Below are 21,873 nucleotides of genomic sequence, written 5' to 3' on the forward strand. Positions count from 1 at the left end.
GGAAAAGACACAGCAAAAGTGATGCCAAACTTTGCAGTTGTCTTACAAAGGGTTGCCCTCTGTGGAAAGTTTTTACGATTCATGGTATGTGTCAGCTGAGGTGCTGATAAGAGTTGTCTTGGTTAGCATGGCAACGTGCTTGCTAATTTTCCGTGAGGCAGGATAGTGCGTGGGGTAAGGATGCAATATCTGGGTGACTCTGTAGGACCTGTTTCTGTCCAGTGGTGCCAGATATTCTTGCCCATCATATGTTAATTCCATCACACTTAGTCATGCTGGTACTGTTAACACAGAGAACCAACTCGAAGCAAACTTAACCCTAACTATATGTTAACTGACTTTTAATTTATCTGATACATGTATTTTTAAACATAGATGACGTTTATTGTATGTCTTGTATGTAGTCTTGTGGTTTTGGACAGCATTTTCTAGTGATGAAGTTGGTGTGTTGTTTGTGCCTCATTGGAATAGTTTAGCTGGATAACATACTGTGAAAATGACTTTAAGTAGCGTCAGTAAAAGTGTGTTTATGACAATCAGAAAATATATACGAGGTTTCAAAGAGGTGATTTGCTGTAGCTGAACAATAAATTCCTTGTTTTTTAACAGAAGTGGTGGTTTTGCTTGAAACAGTGGGTTATTATCCAGAGTCAGAATTTTGGGTTACATAGATCTGATCAATGCCAAAAGTTGATACAAGCCTATAAGTATTAATTTTGCACTTTGAAAGACAATTTGTAGTCATAGCTTAGAAAATACTTTTGTTACACATAGAAATGCCTTTGTGTGCAACATACTTTTTTTTGTGTTTCTGTACTCGGAAACTTTATTTATAATAATCACAGTAAACAGTGATTACAGAGTACGTTTACACTTTCTGCTGTGAATACTTGAAGTAGTAGAGCTGTATGCTCTTCTGTGTTTGATTCTCTTTTAAATATCTTTTTTTCAAGAATCTTGGAGTTGCATGAAAGTATTTTTTGAAGAGGAAATGTTACTGTTCAATATCCAAACAGATTATAGGTTAAAGCCTTTTTTTTTTTCTAAGAGTGGTATGAAAGCCAATGCAAAAGCTGAGAGTAAAAGATAGTGTAAAATCAGGTAACCCCAGCCTAACAAGTCGCTATTATTCAACGCTGCTTGTACTATGTAATCTTAGATTATAGTAGTTTTGCAACAGAAGTTGTTGACTGGAATTCTGCTTGTGAATGGCCACATGATGACTAGAGCAGCTGGTCAGCCCACTGGTAGGAATGTCACCTGTGAGGTAGTGCCACTGTGTTGAGATCAGCGTCTGTCTGCTGCATAGTCATTTGGCTGCTGTGTTTTAAGTAGAATTCCTTTAGATGTGTGTTTTGGACTGACTTGCATCGCCATTTTTCTCTTCGGTCTTACTGTTTGTGGTTCTGGTACAGAACTACATGTGAAAGTTAAGTGGCTGTAGAGGCTTCAGTCCATGTCTGTCTCCATTTTCAGAGGTGTTTGCTACTGATGGCCAAGGTGGCTCAACTTGTGAGGTAACTGCAATTATAACTTAGTCTCGTAAGGAAAACTGGCACTAACTTCTGTTTTCCTTACCATGCTAAACTGTAGTTTCTGCCAGTGTAGCAGCTGTTTCACAATCCGTCGTCTTGTCTGGTGAAAGGAGAGCGAGAATTTCTAGAAGTGTGGGTGGCAAATTATAGTCTGGATAATTTTAATCTGATTTAGAGATTCCAGGGTACCATTACATGAACATTTTTCCTCATGGCAAGCTCTCTTGAGTTCCTAACTCATTGCTGTTGCTGTGGTACTCTGTAAGCACAAGTAATGCAACTCTTTGAGGGGCCATGCAATAATCTAGATGACAGCAATGGTTCGAGGTAAAATGAAAACCCTTCAGGAAGGAGCTAGTTAACAGGTACAATAGCACGCATTCATGGGAGGAAACAGCTGTGGGCAAGAAAGACATCTAGCATGCGAGCTACTTCACTCCTGTGTTGGATGCTTGGATTTGACATAATTTTGGAGGTTTAAGTAAGTTTGTCATCTAGGCTCATTTGTACTAAAGAACAAGAGATAAGTCGTTAGTAATTAATTCTGTGTGCCTATGCGTATACATTGGTGACTAACAAAGGAAACTGTGCTGTTTGACACCTCCTGAATATCTGAAATTTGGTGTGGGACACATGAAGAGGCGGTTTACTGTAGTTCCTGGTTACCTTGAGCTTACTGCCGACTTAGGAGATTTGTTTATGTAAGATATTGTTGCAGTGAACTAGTGCTTTATACACTAATAACTTAGTTTACTTTGTGGTATTTTTTTCAGGTAAGGAGACACTTAGGTTAATGTCTGAATTGGCGTATCATTAACTGTACAAAAGGAGGGGTGGCTTATATGCAAAGCCTTGTTGAGACAGAGAAATACTTACAGTACAAAACCATAATTTTGCCCAGTAGACAAATTTCATGATTTCTGAGCTAAGTTTTATGTGTTGCACCACTGTCAAAGGCTGAGAATTCATCTGTACTTCTGTTGCTGCAACCGTTTATTAATTTCCCCATGATATTTATGGTGGGAAGTGTAAGTCTTATCTTTTTCTTTTAGGTTGACAATTGCGTTTTTCGCACTCTCTGGTCTGGATATGTTGGATTCCTTAGATGTGGTGAACAAAGATGATATAATAGAATGGATTTATTCCCTGCAGGTCCTTCCCACAGAAGACAGTGAGTGAGTTTTTAGTTTTTTTTAATTGATATTAACATCTTTACTTTTGCTTTTCACCTGGGGAATAGTGGATGGCTCTTGGTTTTTATGAAATATAAGGTTGACCTTCTTGAAGCACTGTCCTGATAATTTCAGATAGTCATGTTGAGCAAATCCTAGAAACAAATATCTCTTGGGTAGTAAAGCTAGAAGAAGCAATTAGTTTAGCTTTTTTTATATATACAAGAAGAAGCTAAGAAATCAATTTGGAAATAAGACAGTATAAAATAGTATAATAAAGGTGCACCTTTAAGCATCTCAAAGAAATATTTCAACTGGTTCTAAAAGAAATGCATATATTGTGTAAGTATTACAAGTCTAATACTGATTGTATTGAATCTCACTAATGGTAGCTAGGCCAGGAGCTCTGAGCACAGGTGTAGTTATTTGGAAAAGTTTTTGGAGGATGGGAGGTGTAAGGTTAAGAATCCATAACAATAAACACAGTTCCTGCTTTAAAATGAAAAATAGGTCCCTTGGATATGTGAAGGTTAAATTTACGTATGGTTTTTAGAAGGAGTAATGCTGTTGCTGTGTCCCAGCTGTCCTCAGATTGGAAGGTCCGTAGCAGATCCAAGCTGAGAGGGAGCACGCAGAAAGCATCCTTTCCCTGGTTACTTGATGGAAGTCAGAGAAGTGCTGTTTCTGTGGTCTAGCTGGTATTGCAATTTTTTTCGTGTCAGCACAGGTGAATGGCTAATAGCAGTAGAGAGAGTGGAAGGGAGCAATGTGTGGGCGAGGCACTGTTGCTTTATGACAGGAGGTGCTGGCATGGTAAGTGCTGGTGTGGGGATAGCTCCAGAGTCCTCCCTAGGGAAGGTAATTGCAGATGCCAATCTGTAAATCATGAGTATGGACATTCTAAGTTGGATGGTGGTAGAAAGAAAAATGTGTGTTTCCTTGTAATATCTAGTCTAATTATATACTACAAATTAGGTCTTTTCTCTAAAAGCAGTTTTATGGAATAAAAGCTTTTTTGTTTTTTTTTTTAAATAAGCATACAGAAGTCAAGATTGTTGATGCTTGATTTTTACAGGAATAAAAAGATTCCTTTTCTTATTCTCAAGACTTAAAAACTGTAAGATCCACCCCAGGCATTAGTTGTAATAGATTTTTTTTTTCTCTTTTTGTATTCCAGGATTGATTATAGAAAATTACGGGTTTAGATCACATAATTGTTCCCACGGTATTTTTAATCATTGGATGGTTCCTGTCCCTTAAATAAAAGTTTTTAGGAGTTGTGTAATTTCCAATCTTTGTTCCAGTTTTCAGGAGTGTATTCTGAAAGTATAAAAAAGTTTGCAAGACGAGAGATTAGCATAGGTGCTTTTTTGTTTGTTTTTCTTTGGCAGTATTCAGTAATTCTCCAGGAGGCTTCTAGCCAGTGTTTGGGATAGTGTCCTAAAAAGGGCAGGATAAATCTCAGCATGCACATGTGGAGGCGAGCAGTCCAAGGGCAAAGCTGAGAGACAAGCTTGGCCTTTTTCTAGCTATCATTCCGTCATAAAACTATAGGAGAGTGAGGGAGGTTTTGGTAGCACCTTCTGTACTTTTAATAGTAAATCTCTCCTTTTCACTATAAGAGCAAACTTCCCTCTAATCCTGCATTTTCATATGGCACCATAAAAACGTTTTCTTACTCTCATACACGTTTGGTAATAACACTACTTCATCTGATCCCTTGAACCCTAAAACTTAAAGCATTACTTTTATTCCGTTTTTACTAACAGACAGTAGATAATGCGAAATGTTAATGATGCCAATAGCAGCAAGCTGAATATTGGATGACTAAATGTGCAGAAGAGAATGTATATCCTCCTGTAATGCCTACTTTCAGAAAAATGTGTTGTTTTTTTAATCCTGAGTGTGTGCAGCTGTTAATTGGCATCGTCTCAGCAGTAGAGCTCTGACTCCTTTGGGACCATTTGAAGAAGTAGGTGCACTCAGGTAGGCTGGAGCACTGAAGCTTTTGATTTCAAAATGCTTTTGCATCTCTAGTTCAAGAGAAAGTTTGACAGCCTGATATACCAGAATCCTTTCAGGTAAAACAAAACCCCAAACTTTGTGCTGCTTTTAAAGAAACATTCTATTGCAGCTTTTTTTTTTTTTACAAATATGCTGATAAATCTCTCTTTGAAAAATTGATTTTTAAACAGTTAAACACTGTTTAAGGTGTAGCTTCTGCAGTGATGAATTCAAGTAATCTTACCTTAAGTGACTGTATTGTACTTGATATAAATCTTCATTAATTTTGTCTCTGAGACTGAAAACGTTCTTAAAACTTTCAGAATCCTGGAGTTTGTTTTTCTTTTTGTCACTGACTGCTTTCCTAAAATGAGAAGAGAGGGTTTCTGTTATTCTGTCCAGAAAAACAAACCTCTCTGCTGTTAATGTTTGTCCCATTAAAGGTTCCATATCCATAGTACTTCAGTGGATTTTTATGTATCTAAATCACTTTTTGAGATAGCAAATTCAAATTATTGTGAGAAGTACTGCTACCTTACAGTCGTTTTTTTTCCAATGGATGTGAGACAGGATAGTTGATGCTCTGCAAATCTAATATCTTTATTTTTATCAGTAACTGTTACAGTAGGTGTACTGGCTGGGGTAGGATTCATTTTTTCCCTAGTAGCCTGTGTGCTGCTGTGTTTTCAATTTATGACTGAAACAATGTTGGTTACACACCAATATTTCAGCTGTCACTGAGTAGTGCCTGCACAGCATCAAGGCTGGGTTTTTGTAGCCCGCTTGCAACCCTCTCCCCCCACAGATACATCCAGGACAGCTGACCCTGACTGACCAGATGGATACTCCATACCTGCTGTCGTCATGTTCAGCAGCAAAAGCCCAGGGAAAGAAGGAGAAAGGGGACGATGTCTGTGGTTGTGACATTTGGTTTCCTGAATAACCTTTATGTGTGCTGAGGCCCTGCTTTCTGGGAAGTGGCTGAACACCTGCCTGGCTGATGGGAAGTAGTGAATGAATTCTTCCTTTGCTTTGCTTGTGCCCAGTGTTTTTGCTTCGCCCATCAGACTATCTCTGTCTCATTTTGTGAGTCTTTCTACTTCCATCTGTTTTCTTCCCCTCCCATGGGAGAGCAAAGTGCATGCGTGACTCTGTGGGCACTTACTTGCTGATCAGGGTCAACCCATCATAATAGCACGACTTTATACAACCTGGTAGACAGTTCAGAAATTAGTGTTTTAGAGTATTTCTTAGAGTATCAAAATATACTGTGATAGTTTTAGGTAACGTGTTTGTATGTGTTGGTATGTGATCTGTCTGATGGCTGATAAAACTTCAATTCAGAGGTTTGTAGCCGTGGAAATTTGTATGTGAAGCTGAAGCTCATGAATGCCAAGTGCTGAGATCTTGATCTTACTGCTCTTGTGAGCCTAATCGAAATGCTCTAGGATTAAGATCTGTCAGGATAGTCTGTATTCTTCTGTGGGTTTATTGTAACTGTGATTTAAACAAGTAATGCCCTTTAGGGGTGCAACAATTTCAGTTCAAGTGTTTTAGAGACTGACTCAATACCAATTCTAGTTAGGAGGGAATGGCTTGTCACACACCAGCTGAACCTTGCACATAACCTCACCATCTTTAGCCGAAAGCTTGGTCTCATTGCTGCCTTCTTATTTAAAGGGCTGTTGTCTTCTATAACTTGCAAAATAGTTTGGCTTCATATACCATAGATTTCGGGCATTGTTACTTCTCCTTCCCTTTAAGTAAATGCTCTGCTTAGGTGCATGGCTAGTATGTGGTTTTGTTTTGTTCACTGCAGAAAGACTCCGCTGTGTTTCCTTTTACAAAGAAGTTGAAATCTTGAAAAAAAACCTTTTTGTTTTTTGTTTTGAGAAGGTTGGTGCTCTTTTACAAGCCTTATCAGAAATTATATGTGTTTAGTCTAAGACCTCCTTTTTAAAGTGTGAAGTTGGGAAAGGGCTGGCAACAGACCTTTTTTCCACTGCTTGTTCTTAAGATTGTCAAGTCAGATCTTTACGGTTTTCCCTCTCAGAAAGCAGCACCTAGACAGAATTTCAAGTTTATTTTAACTATCTTGTAGTGCAGCTGCTGGATGCTTCACTAGCTTTGCTGCACTCAGAAATGGCACCAAAAGGAGAGCTGAGACATATGTTTGTTGCCTGTGTGTCTGAACCCCCAGGACCCATGCATGATCATAGAATCATAGAATGGCCTAGGCTGGAAGGTACCTTAGAGATCATTTTAATCCAGCCTCCCTGTCATGGGCAGGGACACCTCTCGACTAGACCAGGCAACACATGGGGACAGAGCATACATAGCATGATGAAAATCATTACATTGCACCAGGGACGTAAGATGGACTTCTGTCAAAGATTAGATTTGTAATAATGATTCTTGTGTGTCAGTGCTGGAAAAAATGGATAAAATGTCATTGACTGGTTTGAGGATCATTGTTACATGTGAGTTTTCTGAAAACAAATTTCTTGAACAGAAATACAAGTATTCCTCCAGCATGACCTTCTTTAATGGCTACATTTGAAATGTTTATCTGGATATAAAATATACTTCCATTCTAGAGAATACAACTTTGCATTTTATGACATATTCTAGTGATTTTATTTATAAGAATAATTATATGTAGCCCTAGTTCAGTAGGATTTGCTTATGCTTAATTTTTGTCAAGATGTACCAACTGTGTCAGCCTGTGTTAAAGCTATGATTTTTATTTTTTATTTTTTTTTTATTAGGGTTTAAATGATGTATGTAAGCTTGCCTCTATACTTTGTAAAATAAGGAAAGCTTTGGAACCAGAGGAGTGCCTAGTTAACCGGAACGGGAAGAGGTAGTGGTAAAAGTTATCAGTCTTCCCATGCAAGACAAATCATAGAAGGTAAACAACATAAATGCCCTGTCTGTAACAAAATAGCCCCCTGATAAGACACTCGTGGTCATCGCTTGGAGTTCTGTTACACATCTTAGGACTTTCTAGCCTACACACATATGAGTAAGGTGTTCTTCACTAGAAAGTCTCAGCTCTTGATCTAAGCCTGGAGTCTTTCAATTTGAGAAAAAGGTTGATTTTCTTTTGTTCTATTATCAAAGGCGAGAAAATGTTCCAGTTGTGTTTTGTTCAGCTTGCAGTAGTCATGTGGGAATTGGTGCAACAGTGACCACTAGGTGGTACCATTCCATAACTGCATTTGCACTGGATGCTTCAGCGAACTCATCACTTGAGCGTGTAAACTATGATCATCACTTGAGGGTGTAAACTGTGATCATATCCTTTTAATTGGGGTATGTTTATTTTCTAATTATATTTCTGATTCTGACAGGCTGTGGCTCAGGAAAGCAGGTAAGAGTTTGATTAGCATTACTAAGCTACTACATAAGATAAGAAGTACAAGTACTTTGCAGTAAAATAGTAAAACTGGCTTCACAGAAGGTGAGGTGATGTACATGAACTGAAAGACAGTGTTTCCCATTTGGTTTTGAACTTGTATGTTCACAGGAAGCTGGGGAAAAAAAAATTGAGACATGATGTCAGTGTGCCAGTGTCGTCTAGTTTGAAATGAGTGGTGTTCACTTCCTGTTTCAACACTTCCTTTATCAGCTCAGCATTCTATTTTTTATTTCAAGAATCGTAAATAGAAATCTAGCATTTGACTTGTAGTGCTGAAGGTCTAGGATGTTACATACACATTAATTACAATATTTTTTTTGTTCGGAGAAAGGTATAAAATTAGCCTTTAAGGATTATACACTAGTAAGGACACTGAAGAACCATGCTGTTCATCTGTTTTTGCCAGTGTGTAAAGTCTAGGTTGAGAGATCGGAAGTCACTGACACAAAGAGTCAAAACAGATTTTAAATCAGTGATGGCAATGGAGTTAAAGTACACCATTTTAGGATTACTGATGCTGTTTTTCAGTTGGTAGCAGTTTTGTAGTAAAAGAAAACTTTTAAAACATTACATGAAAATTGAATAGCTAAAGGGAATGATAGATCCTGATTTCATAGAATCATAGAACAGTTCAGGTTGGAAAAGACCCTTGGGATCATCAAGTCCAACCATTGACCCTACACTACAAGTTCACCCCTAAACCATATCACCCAACACCCCATCTAAACGACACTTGAACACATCCAGGGGTGGCGACTCAACCACCTCCCTAGACAGTCTATTCCAGTGTCTGACCCCTCTTTCCGTGAAGAATTTCTTCCTAAAGTGCAACCTAAACTTGCCCTGCTGCAACTTGCAACCATTCCCTCTGGTTCTGTCCCTAATTACCTGTGAGAAGAGACCAGAGCCAACCTCTCTACAATGTCCTTTCAGGTAATTGTAGAGCATGATGAGATCCCCCCCTCAGCCTCCTCTTTGTCAAACTGAACAGACCCCGCTCCCTCAATCGCTCCTCGTAAGGTCTGTTCTCCAGGCCCTTCACCAGCTTTGTTGCCCTCTTCTGCATGATTGCTGTCAAATCAGAAGCCAGTCAAAGTGACTCGCTAACAGCACAACACACTTAGATTTCATGCTGCTATTTCTACCTTAATAATGATTTATAAGTTACAGTCTAAAAAGCCAGTGATGGGGATCAGTCTTTCTGGGATGAACCCTTCCATCTAGCAACTAGCAGATCTATCCTAATTGTAGCACATTTTCATTTTCAGCAACTGTTTCTAGATGAAGGGTTTCCATGCTAATGTCATTTTGTAGTTTACTTAAGGACTTAAGACAGAGATTAATTTTTACTGAAAATGAGCTAAGTGAATCGTGATTTTTCCACAGTGCGACCTAGGAAATCTGGTATTTAAGAGGTAGGAATTCTAGTTCTTCTCTTACTGTTTCATTCGTGTTGTATCATTTTTCAAACTGTGATGATTTTGGGGGATGTTCTTCAGGACTCTAAATTAATTTAGTCCTTAAGACTAATATTTATTGTGCTTTCCAGAACCTGTTGCATCTTGAAATGCCAGTATTTGACTCCAGTAGCTAACAGACAGATTTTCTCTGCTGAGAGGATTTAGATTATAACAATTTTTTTTGGTCTACAAGTACAGATACTCTTTATGTTTTCTCGTTGTGGGCATGGCTATAGGGCAGTTTTCAGTGCAGGTTGAAACAACCCTTGTTACACCTGTAGAATCATTAAAGAGTACTTTTGACTGAAAGGAGGCGGAAGTGGAGAATTGCAGCTCGTTCACTCCATGTAGATTAGATCCAAACCTTGTCTGATACAGAAACTGGCATACTTAACTGCATTGGAATACTTAGACTTGTAAAAGCTTCTAGTTTAAATATTGCATATGTGAAAGATGTATTTAAAATCAGAAGCTAATGTGCTGATAAATGACGGCAAAACGGATAGACCACATTGCATAGTGATGTTTTTTAGGACTTAGAGATTTATGACTATCCTTGTTAGGTTTCCCTAATCCTCATGAGGATTTTTAGATTAAAGGCCGAAGACCTGAAAAAAAGAAAAGCGAGGGGAGAGAATTTAAGAGCATCCAAGTCCTATTGAACTACAGTGCCCTCAGGTTTGGGCTTTCAGAGCCTGAGGAGTAAAGTAGTGGATTTTTTGCGATGTAGATGCAGATTTGAGTCCTACAAATCTGCATTTCACTCTAGACAAGTGTGTTGCATACTTCTGTATACTGCATGCTCAGGTACTGTGACACCTTTAAATTATACTGAATCACTAACAGAAGTGATAGCTGCTATGTTCTTTTGTCTGTGTTTTGGGTAAGAAAATGGTTGCAGTTTAAAGTTTACCTTTCACATCATTTTAGTTACTTCACAGTATTGAGTTGGGTTGGTGCTAGGTTAAAACTACAGTTTGTTTGTCCTTGTACATGTTGCAGAGTATCTAAAAACAATTCTGCTTGGGAACAGACGGTACTACCAGGCAGGAATCCAGAGAGGAAAAAAATCTGTTATCTCTGGGTGCTTTTCCAGGGGAGCAATCTTTTTCTTTTTTTATGTGAGCATGGAAGAATATTCTGTGCTGATATGAACACTGTATTTCCAGCAAATAAAAAAAAATCTGATGCTTTTTTGTTACAGCATTACCAAATTTGCTTGTAGTTTTCTTTGTTTGCTGTTTTTTATTAATCAGAGTGGTAACAAACTGAAGGACACATGCAAGTTCTAGTAATACTGTGAATAGTGTTGAACTAACAGGTCTTGATATTGACTAGAGAATTATGGTTTATAGTGAGTGTTTCAGCAAAGCAAGTTAATTGAGTCTTTATTTTTTTTAATCTTTTCCAGGATCAAACTTGAATCGCTGTGGATTCAGAGGCTCTTCATATTTAGGGATGCCATTCAATCCCTCCAAGGTCAGTTAAGTGTGTGTGTGAAATATATTCATTAGACAATAAATGATCTTGTATCTTTTTAATAATATTAACTGCATAGTTACAGATCTTGTGGAAGGCAGGGATTTTTGCACAGTAAATACACTGAAATGTTTGCTGAGCTTTTAAGAAACATGCATAAAAACCCTACTAAAATGGTACCCAGGGCAGTGAAGAAATTGCCATACAAATTATGGCTTGTCTCAGTGCAGTCTCCCATCTTCTGTGATCTGTTACTGAAGCAGGGAAACTTCTCTAACTCAAGAACTATCACCTGGTAGAGAAGGGCAGAACAGCTCTGTGTTAACTGTTGCAATACATGTTCTTCCTGGAATAAAGCATGACTCTTTGATTGCACCTGATGTCCACTGAAACCTAGGCAAGGCTCTGCTCTTTCTGGTTTGTTGTGGCCATAAGAGAGGATCTTTGACGCCTGTGGAAATGAGGTTCAAGAGAGTTAAATCTGTATTGGCAAAGAATGTGACCTTAATACAAGAGAGAAGGGAGGTTAGCAGAGATGCTAAAGATGGTGCAGAAGGTCTGATACAGTTGAAAGAGGGAAGTAGAGACTTCCCTGTGCAGGAAGAAGTGTGAAATATACGGTAGTTCTGTCCTGCATTTGAGAGTGAAGAGTCAAATCTCACTAAAGAGTGGATGAAAAATTGGAAGAGCTAAATTATCATCAAGTATTTGAGTGTTGTAGCAGACAGATAGCAAGATTTTGAATGTAAATGTATGAATGAATCTTGAGATCTGAAATTGAAAGCGAGAATGGACATCTGATCCACTAAGGACTGTAGTTAAGTGTAAAAATACTTGAACTAAATTCAATATGAAAGTAGTACAGCAGCCTGTTTTGACCTTATTTTTATTTACTCTTAAAAGCATAATTCTTATGCCTCTGAATAACTTGTGGGAATGTTAATCTGCACTGGGGTAATAACTGTGTATGCCTCTCTGCATAGCAAGTCAGCTGAGTACTTTTAGCAGTAATGTTCGTAGGTAGCTCTTTCTGACAAGGGAGAAATAATTTTGAAAAGGGTTTTTTTGCATGTTTGCACTGGGTGCTACGGTAGCATGTGACAGGCAAAGTAATTTGTCTTTTGGTTTGCTTCAGTATTTATCCTGGTTAACACTACAGATGGTGTCTGCAGTGAGCTCGCACTGTAGTAGCAGGATGAGTTCATCATCTGTTTTAATTGGAATTAACCTCATTGGCAATCCAGCCACCTGCTGAGCTTTAAGGAAAAAAAGGAAAACTTATGCTTAAAACCTGAAACGATTTGGAATCTCTGTTGGTGACAGAATAGTAGGCAATTCCAGTGTACTTGCATAAGAAAAAGAATATTTGGAAGGAAAATGATTGTCTTTTATAACAGTTGCCTAAAGAAGCAGAGACCGTCGGACAGTTATTGTGGCCTAACAGTGTTATAAAATTGAGACCTAATTTTATCAAACTGACACAATAAAAGTGAGTCAGTCATGTTTCTTCAAAGATTCATGTCTGTGCCATGTGCTTAATGTCTCTAAATTGGAGAGACATCAATCTGATAGATAGACCTCTTGATGGATAAGGAATTGGCTAGATGATCATACTTGAAAAGTTGTGGCCAATGGCTCAATGTCTGAGTGGAGATGAGTGAAAGGTTGTGTTACCAAAGGGTCAGTATTGGGATCAGTGCTCTTTAACGTCTTTGTGGGTGACACGAACAGTGGGATTGAGCAAGTTTGTTGACGACACCAAACTATGTGGTGCGGTTGACACACTTAAGGGAAGTGATGCCATCCAGAGGGACCTCGACAGGCTTCAGAGGTAGACCCATGCAACCCTCATGAAGTTCAACAAGGCCAAGTGTAAGGTCCTGCACCTGAGTCCAGGCAGTGCTAAGCACAAATACAGGCTAGGTGGAGAATGGATTGAAAGCAGCCCTGCAGAAAAAGACTTGGGAATGCTGTTGGATGAGAAGTGAATATGAGCAGGCAATGTGTAATTGCACCCCAGAAAGCCATTTGCATGCTGTGCTGCATGAAAAGAAGTGTGGCCAGCAGGTCAAGGGAGGTGATTCTCCCCCTGCTCTGGTGAGACCCCACCTGCAGTACTGTGTTCAGCACTGGGGTCCCCAGCATAAAAATAACATGGACCTGTTGGAGTGAGTCCAGAGGAGGGCCATGAAAATGATCCGGGAGCTGGAGCAGCTCCCCTGTGAGGACAGACTGAGAGAATTGAGATTGTTCAGTCTGGAGAAAAGGAGGCTCTGGCGAGACCTTATAGCAGCCTTCTAGTACTTAAAGGCAAAAAGAAAGGAAATTTTGAGAGGGACTCTTTTATCAGGGAGTGTAGTGAAAGGAGAGGATGGATTTGGATTAGATATTAGGAAGAAATTATTTTCTGTGAAGATGGTGAGGCTCTTGAACGGATTGCCCAGAGAAGCTGTGGATGCCCCCTCCCTGGAGGTGTTCAAGGCCCGTTTTGATGGGGCTTTGAGCAACCTAGTGTCCCTGCCCATGGCAGGGAGGTTAGGACAAGATGATTTTTAAGGTCCGTTCAAACCTAAACCATACATGATTAAATCAGTGTATGCTTTTTGGAACCTTTTTCAAATCCTCCTCACTGTATAAAGCTTGAAGAGTGGGTTCTGGATATAGTTCTGAGATCTCATGAAGGCCTCTGAAGAAAAGTCCCTAAGATCTGCAAAGTATCATTATTCCTTCCCAGTACTTTGATCTTTTAATTCAGCTATCAACTTCCAATAGTACATGCTTCATACTATGTTCTTTTTCTGGAAAATGTGTTGCAGCGTCTCGTAATATGTTAGCCAATCTGCAGAAGGGACAAAGAGATGGAATCATGTAACCTGTGGAATTAGATACAAGTTAATTATCTTTAGAAAACTGTTTACAGATGGATATGCCTTTTATTCAAGGAACATTCTTTTTTCGTCGCACCTGCATTAGAGGGTTCAGATCTGCTTGATTTATTGGCATACAAAGGTTTAAAGTATTTCCAGCATTGTTGCATTAAACTGTTCTGAAATAACTCACAAAAAGAAAGACTTGGAAATTCACTGATGTGACTTGGGATTGTTTCTAAGGTCTCGTAGTTTTTCTTCTTCATTTAAAAATGTTCTGTTAAACCTATGTCTTGAAATAATATTTTGAAAAAGCCTGTAAGTGTTTTGAATTTGCATTGATAGTTACTATTTACTACATGCCCCTACAATGATTTCATTCCTGAACTCTGAGAAAATGCCATACTGGATGTAGCCAAGTCTCTTCTGTCACTAGGGACCCTTCAAAGTAATAGAAAAAATAACAGAGAAAAGCAAGGGATATGTTAGCATTCCCAGTTTCCTTAAATGTTACCCGGATAGCTCATGGGTTTAGTTTGGAATGTGTGGATTTTTTCAGCCATTACCAGGTCAGCATTTGATGGTAGTGTCTGTGCAGCTCTTTGGAACTGTAGCAAAAGTGAAGCTCCACTTGACCAGTGCACCAGACGTGGACTTTACAAGACTTAAGGATCTTCACTGTAAGTGAAGATTGAGTGCTACTTCTATCACTGTGTTTAAGCACGAATCTTTCATAATTAGATAACAGTTATTTTCTGAAATTACTTTGGGTTCTGTAGTCTTTGTGGGTTGGAGTTTAAACTAGCCTTTTAGTTTAGGAATGAGTAGTCTCCTTTGAGTTTCAGATGGACCTAGGTCTCTTCAGTCTCTTAAAAGTGTTACAAATTGGTTTTAGGGGCTAGGTTGAAAGCCAAAGATTGTGGTTAATAACATACTTTCACTTGGGGGGAATAAATAAAAAGGAAAAAAAAAAAGAAAAATATCTGTTTTGTGTTGCAGAGGCAACATTGTTTTTTCTTAAGGCTGAAACAATTCATGTGTGTAACAATGATGCTGGGTGTGGGAAGAAAGTTTTTTGAAGGTGGGACTCTGCCTTCTGTTAGAAGTATGTGTTTAGTACCATTCATTATTAGTATTTGGGGAGATCTTGCCCATGCTTTTGCTGAAGAGAGAGTTTCTTAGCCTCCTCTGCAGTGGTTATCGGGAATTATTGATGACCATAAGTTGTATTTGTAGCAGTTCTGGAAAGTGTGGTAGGAAACATTATCACATCACTGAACCAAATTTAAGTGTCTTAAAGCTTTCCTTTGTTTTGCATCTTTAAGTGTTAATTATTTTAAGGAAGGCTTAAATTGTGGAGGACTTGATGGTGTACCACCCATAGAGCAGAACTGTTGTACTCTGTCGCCGAGATCCGAGTTAGTTTCCTGTGTGACCTACCAGCTGTAGTGATCACAAAAAGTGAAGTGTATAGAGGGAACAGGACCTGCCTAAATTCCTGTTGTTTTCTTCCCAGAGTATATCTGCACTAGTGTATTAGTTCGGATCAAGTAGGAAGCACCTTACGAGAGTGGTTTAACGTGCTTGCTGCAAAAGGGCGAGATCCACAAACTGGGCTCTTTTTAAATGAAAGTGAACCAGAAGGTGCACTCCAAACAACCTCTCCATTAGCGGTCTCAGTCCACAGAGCCAGACTAGAGCTGCACAAACTGTGACATGTGTGCTGTGGGAACCAGAGCCACTACTGCTAGTTACTGCTTCGTGTCGACATAACCTGACTGCATTAGGTGTATTTCTCCTGATTCCATAGCCCAAGTGTTTAACAATTCCTCCACAATTTAACAGCTTTCTTGTTGCTAGTTTTTGAGATATAACCTCTGACATTCTTAAAATAACTTTTCTTCTCAGCATCTCCTTGTCCTTGGCCCCAGGAAGCTTGCCATTTCAGGTAGTGGCAGCAGCAGTGTTTTTTGTGCTTGAAATGACAGTTTGCTTAGTTGCTGCTGTTGCTTTAGCCTGCAGTGTCTAGGATGCAGAATTAGATTAACATTAGTCACTAAAAGTAGCCTTTGTTCATAATAGAGAACTAAAAAAAGAAACTTCTGTCTACCAAGCCTGAGGGTGCCAGTTAAAAATTAGATGCTTTGACTACAAGAAATTTGGGACAAATTTCTCCACAATGTCTGAATTACTTTGTCTTCTCAGAGCAGAGGCAGTTTAGCAACACTTTCTCCCAGCTGTGTGAATTTTAGAGGTATGAGCAATTACCTTATGAAACCTTTGAGACTTGCTGTAATATTTTATGCTTGAAGAAGCCATTCCAGTTCTGCTTTGTGATATCAAATTGTCACAGGGACAGTTTCTACGAATTTTATGGGTTCTCAATTTCATGCCAAAAGAAGTCGTTTTCTTGGGTAGCTTCGTGGGGATTTTTTGTTTTGTTCTTTTTGTCCAAAATGTCCAATTATTCTGATTGTTCTTGCCTCAAAGACATCTTGTTGCTTTGGCTCAGGTGTTCCGTTGCATTAGTGTGTGAAGTACTGTTGTGTGTAGGTACAACATAAAATTTGGTAAGTGGTATCACAGTAAGCTTGAAGTAATTACATGAAACCTAGAAGATAAAGTGAGTTCCGGTACATTTAAAATTTGAACAATGATTGTTAGCAAAGAAAATATATTACTCTTCTTTTATTCTTCTGGTGAATGAGTATATCCATTTTGTTTATTTTTTTAAAAACCACATGTGGTAAACAAAGGTCTGTTAGACTCTCAAAAGCTTCCAAAATCCTACATTACATGTATGAAACATCATGTTGGTATCTGTGAGTTTGCCTTGTAGTAATTCCTATGTGACCTCATATTTGATTCTGATCCTTCTGTGTTTAATTTAGTTTTGTTGAAATATTAGCCACATTTTTCAGATTTTTGGCCCTAAACCAGATGTTCTCAAGACATTGGCTTCATACCAGTGTGTTGGACCTTCTGTCACTTCCACTGGCTCTTCTAGTGGCCTGTGAGCACCTGTTCTTGAATGCTGAGACCATGTCTTTGATTCTCCACATCATGACTTTTCAACAGTCTTTTCTGCATTGCTTGTATGTAAATACTCGTTTGATGTTCAGGGACAGAGTCAGATGGTGATACTTGTCCAGCTAAGAACTTCATCATTGTGTGTATGCAAGCACTATTGCTTGATATGCACCATACACGTATGGTTTATGCACTTTATTAAAACCACCAGACTTGCAAAATACTTAGAAAATGAAGTACACATAGAATTTGTACATCATCCAGGTGCTGTAGTGATGAGTGCAATTTATGTGGTAAGGATGATATTATTTAGTCTCATGAACGTGCAGCTTATGTGCTTTTAACACTTTGTCAGCAGCCTATTTTTACATCAGCAAGTAATAGTGTAACAGAAGTACTGAAATACAGAATAAGGGCCCAGTTACTTAAGCATGTTTGTAGACTATCAAACCTTTACAATGTGGAATTAGCATATATAGACAAGTACAATTAGAAAAAAAAAATCTTGTGAAGTGGGAATTTCAGTTACTTTATGTAGACCCCGCATGAAAAATTGTCTTTTGAAGGACAATGTTGAGAACTGTAGATGCCTTAGAAAATTTCTTGTATATCCAGAAATGTTTGTAGTAGTTAGAACATTTGAGTAGAGTTGTCATAAATACAGTTTTAAAAACCAAGTCTGAGTATCCTTAGAGTAAATCTTCCTTATTTAGTGAGTGTAATCTTCCTCTGGAAATAATATTTTCAAATGTAAACTGAAGCTGTTTCACTGTGTCTGACACAGTTCAGTTATTCCTGATGTCGGTGTCGATTTGGAGATGAACTGCCTATAAAAGTGCACAATCACTAGTAGTAAACAGTTATCATTGATTTGCAGGCACCAGCATTTTCAATGATTTGTATCAGCAGAAGCATCTTCTGCACTTCCCCTACTCTGGATTGTTCCAAATAGGAAGAAATTAAGTGTTCTTTTCATTATGGTTTAACTTCAATTATGTAGATGTTTAGAAACCTAGTTTTCTTTGTAGTTGCTGCTGGGAACTGTTGGAACATCTTCTAAACAGTTGCTCCTACTATCAGGTGTATTTTTACATGTATTTTTAATTGACTGGTGTGTGTCTTGTGTTTTGTTTGACAAAATATGTAAGAAGCTTTAGCTACAGAACTGGAATATTGAGAATACTTTTAGGGTAAGAACTGGTTCAGATTTTAGTTTTTAGAATAAAGACTGTCTTTGCTTAAGTGTAAATTAGCTACATCAAACTTAATATGTCTCTGTGTCAGAGCAAATTTGTATCACCCTGTACGTCTGGGGTTTTGGACCAGAACTTTACATTTGAAACAAGCTGATGCATCACAAGGGTTAAGCTGCTTATAATACATTTTTAAGGGGAAGGTATTATGAGAAGACTTTTTTGTTTCTCTTAAATTTAAAATTCCTCAAACTGGTATGATAGGCCAAAATGTTCCTTCTGGCATTAGAGCCTGTCATCGTGTTTCATGACTGCAGTAGCTTTTTCTAAGTTGTTTGAGGGCACAGCTGTTGCCTGTCTGTGGCATGCCCCATGGGGAAGTCTGTCTGGTACTGATGCACCTTTCCTACAAGGAAGGGCAGATAGCTGTGAATATTCAGCCTGGAGAACGGAAGGCTCTGGAGGACCTTGTCAAAGTGTATAAACATGTAAAGGAAGGGTGCAAAGAGGGTGGAGCCAGGCTCTTGTCAGTGGTGCCCAGTGCCAGGATCAGAGGCAGTGGGAACATGCTGAAACGCAGGAGATTCTGAACATCAGGAAGCACTTTTTTTCAGTGGGACAGTGACCGAGAACTGGCACAGTTGCCCAGGGAGATGGTGGAGTCTCCATCCTTGGAGACGTTCAAAAGCCATCTGGGTATGGTCTTGGGTGACTGGCTCTCGGTGACCCACTTGAGCAGGCTGGCTGGACCAGGTGACCTTCAGAGGTCCCTGCCAGCCTCCACCACTCTGATCCTGTGTGTGTGGCTGGGCGATGGGCAGGAAATAGGGGTGGGAACACTGGCGCTCCAGGAGCAGGAGTGGGAGCTGTTGGGACTTATGCACCCTGCTCAACAGAGACCCCAGGGCTGGAAATGAAGGAGAGGAGGTGCAGCTCTCAGCCTTGTTTGCTTTCTCTGTGTGTAGCTCCGGCTTTTTTGGTGCTGCTGCAATCACTTTGACCTTGATTTCCATCTCCGTTTCCCAGCTGTCTTTGATTCCCTAGTGTGAGAACAGTCCCTTACTGTCTAATGGGTAATAAGTAATTTTTTCCCAGTTTCTTATTAGAAGCAAAGCTTTTTGGCTTTGGAAGGAAATGTGACTTGCCAGAGTTAATTACATGTATTACACATAACTTAATCATAGATTTGGCTTTATACTGCTTTTTGCAAAATAAAGATGGCAACCAACTAGGCAATAATGCCTAATTTAAAAATTTTCTTGTCTCTACTATTCAGTATTGAAGTAACTATCATCCTACTTAAAATAGTTGTCTTCCAGTTGCACCAAATTGAAACATACCAAGTATCCAGAGTCAACTTGTTGCATGTGGTTTCTCTTTTCCTGAAGTGGTACAGTCCAGGATGTGCCTATAAAGGATCAGAAGGAAAAATAGTAATTCCAGCACAGCTTTATTGGTCCCCTGACCATTACTGTGATTTATATCATGTGACTAGTCAGCATTTAACTCTCATTTTAGCTTCTCAGTTGACATTATTTGTTATGTAAATACTTTAAGGTCTGATTTCTTGTTTTTGAATAGAGATGAAAGTAGATGAGAGGCTAATTTGGTATTGCATCAATTGACAGAGAGATTGCTAATAATCCTGCACACTACCTTCTACTTGTAGATCATTAGATTGTAAAATCTTTGTTGGAGGGACCTCTGGAGATTTGGCTGTTTAACAGTGCTCACCCAGCTACTGGGAAGCTAATGCCCGTGGTGTGTCAGGATGAACTTGGATACAGTTGAGCACGTCCCATCTTTTTGCTTAACTCTTGCATAAATGTCACTCTTGGCAAAGGTTTTTTTTTTCCAAAACTCCCTACTGACCAGCTGTTTACAAGGGCAGCAGAGCTGTGCGATAGCTTAGTTAGGTTAGAATAGCTAAGGGGGGTGCCTTCAGTTTAACTGTAGTAAGTGGAGGGAAAATAACTTTGTTTTCCTCTTGATCTTTAAAGAAAAATTAATGCTTGCCTGTAATAGAAGGTCTTATGATGTTTTGATATTTGTATTTCTTCCCCTTGTTCCTAGGGTCCAGGTATATCTCATCCCTATGATAGTGGGCACATAGCAATGACTTACACAGGCCTGTCATGTCTCATTATTCTTGGAGATGATTTAAGTCGAGTAAATAAAGATGCAATACTGGCAGGACTGAAAGCTCTCCAGCTGGAGGATGGAAGGTAAAAGATATTTTACATTCTACAACTATCTGGGAGGTCAGTAGAAAATCTAAATGTGAAATGAAACCTAAGATGCTTTGGTGAGTAACCAGTATCAGTCATAGAACACATGCCAGTTTACAGGACTGAACAGCACTTTATATATAGATTTGCTTTCATGTTGGAGAATGACAGTACTTGCTTACAACTCTATATGCTTCTTACTGGAAAGTTAATAGATTCCTTTGTCTTGAGAATAGCAATTTATCTGCTCTGCCCTTAAGGTAAGTGAGGTTTTCTGTGTTTATAATCTCTGGTTTTTTGCAGGGTTCTGAAGCACCGCTGTGATGTTTGCTCTGCTTTGGATGGGCTTTGTTTAGTTTTGAAAACTCAACATATCAATATACAGGATGAATTAGCCTACATATTACTTTTTAAAAGAGTACAGTATTACTAAACTTCATTGTGTAATCTGCCATTTTTGCATACATCTTTTAATATAGCATGTATACATTCACATGTAATTGTTGATCTACTATAGTTTGCAGTTTCTTCAAGCATGCAGAGGTGCCTGTTCCATTGCTCCAAGCATTCCTATTGTATGTCAGACCATTTTTTGGTTTTAAACTGTATTTTAAAGGAAGGAGTTGCTCCCAGTCTACTTGCATCTTGAAATGGTTGCTTGTCATCTTGCCTGATTACAGTAATAAGCTACATGCAGTTAACCTCTTCTCCTTGTTTGTATCCTGTGACTTTTTTTAAAATACAGACTGATAACTCTTAAACATGATCTTGTGTTTTGTATTTCTTGTTGAAGAGTACTAGCTAGCCCCTATAGGGACAGTTCTTTGAACTGGTATAGAATTGTTACTTTGGCAGGAGTCAGTTTCTAGTGTGACAGACGTTTTCATACCTGTGAAAACCACTTTTACTGCCCCAGAGGGGCAGGATGTCTGAAGGCCAGAACTTGAGCTAACACCTTGTACAGATGAAAAAAGCAAGTAAGCTCAGTGAGTGAAAGAGACATTTTTCTGCTGTTATCCTGTTATAAATAGCTAGTCTTGATTAAGACAGATAAACCAGGGATCTGCTGGGCAGACTCAGGTGGAAGAGGAGGGTATATAAATTGTGGAAGGAAGGGCTGGCCACTTGGGTGGAGTATAGGACTGCTGTCAGAGAATGTAGGGAGGCAATTAGAAAAGCTAAGGCCTCCTTGGAATTAAATCTTGCAAGGGAGGTGAAGGACAACAGAAAGGGCTTCTTCAAATACATTGCCAACAAAACACTAGAGGCAATGTAGGCCCTCTGGTGAATGAGGTGGGTGCCCTGGAGGCAGAGGACAGAAAGAAGGCAGAGTTACTGAATGCCTTCTTTGCCTCTGTCTATACTGTTGGAGACTGTCCTCAGGAGCCCCAGAGCCCTGAGGCCCCAGAGGAAGTCAGGATGAAGGAGGAGTTGACCTTGGTTGAGGAGGACGGGGTTAGGGATCGGTTTGAACACTTGAACAT

General features: G+C 39.1%; 1 protein-coding gene across 1 annotated transcript; it reads left to right on the top strand.

The window, feature by feature from the left end:
• Positions 1–2,168: 2,168 nt before the first annotated feature.
• On the top strand, positions 2,169–20,386 carry LOC104279544 (geranylgeranyl transferase type-1 subunit beta-like; the record flags this gene model as incomplete). Its single annotated transcript, XM_009876862.1, has 4 exons — positions 2,169–2,236; positions 2,588–2,706; positions 11,004–11,071; positions 20,235–20,386. Coding segments are annotated over exons 1-4 (407 nt in total), but the record flags the coding sequence as incomplete, so codon positions are not given.
• Between the last annotated feature and the right edge of the window lie 1,487 nt (positions 20,387–21,873).

The sequence above is a fragment of the Apaloderma vittatum genome, unplaced genomic scaffold (genome assembly GCF_000703405.1).
Source record: "Apaloderma vittatum isolate BGI_N311 unplaced genomic scaffold, ASM70340v1 scaffold23119, whole genome shotgun sequence".
In the NCBI taxonomy this organism is placed as follows: domain Eukaryota; kingdom Metazoa; phylum Chordata; class Aves; order Trogoniformes; family Trogonidae; genus Apaloderma; species Apaloderma vittatum.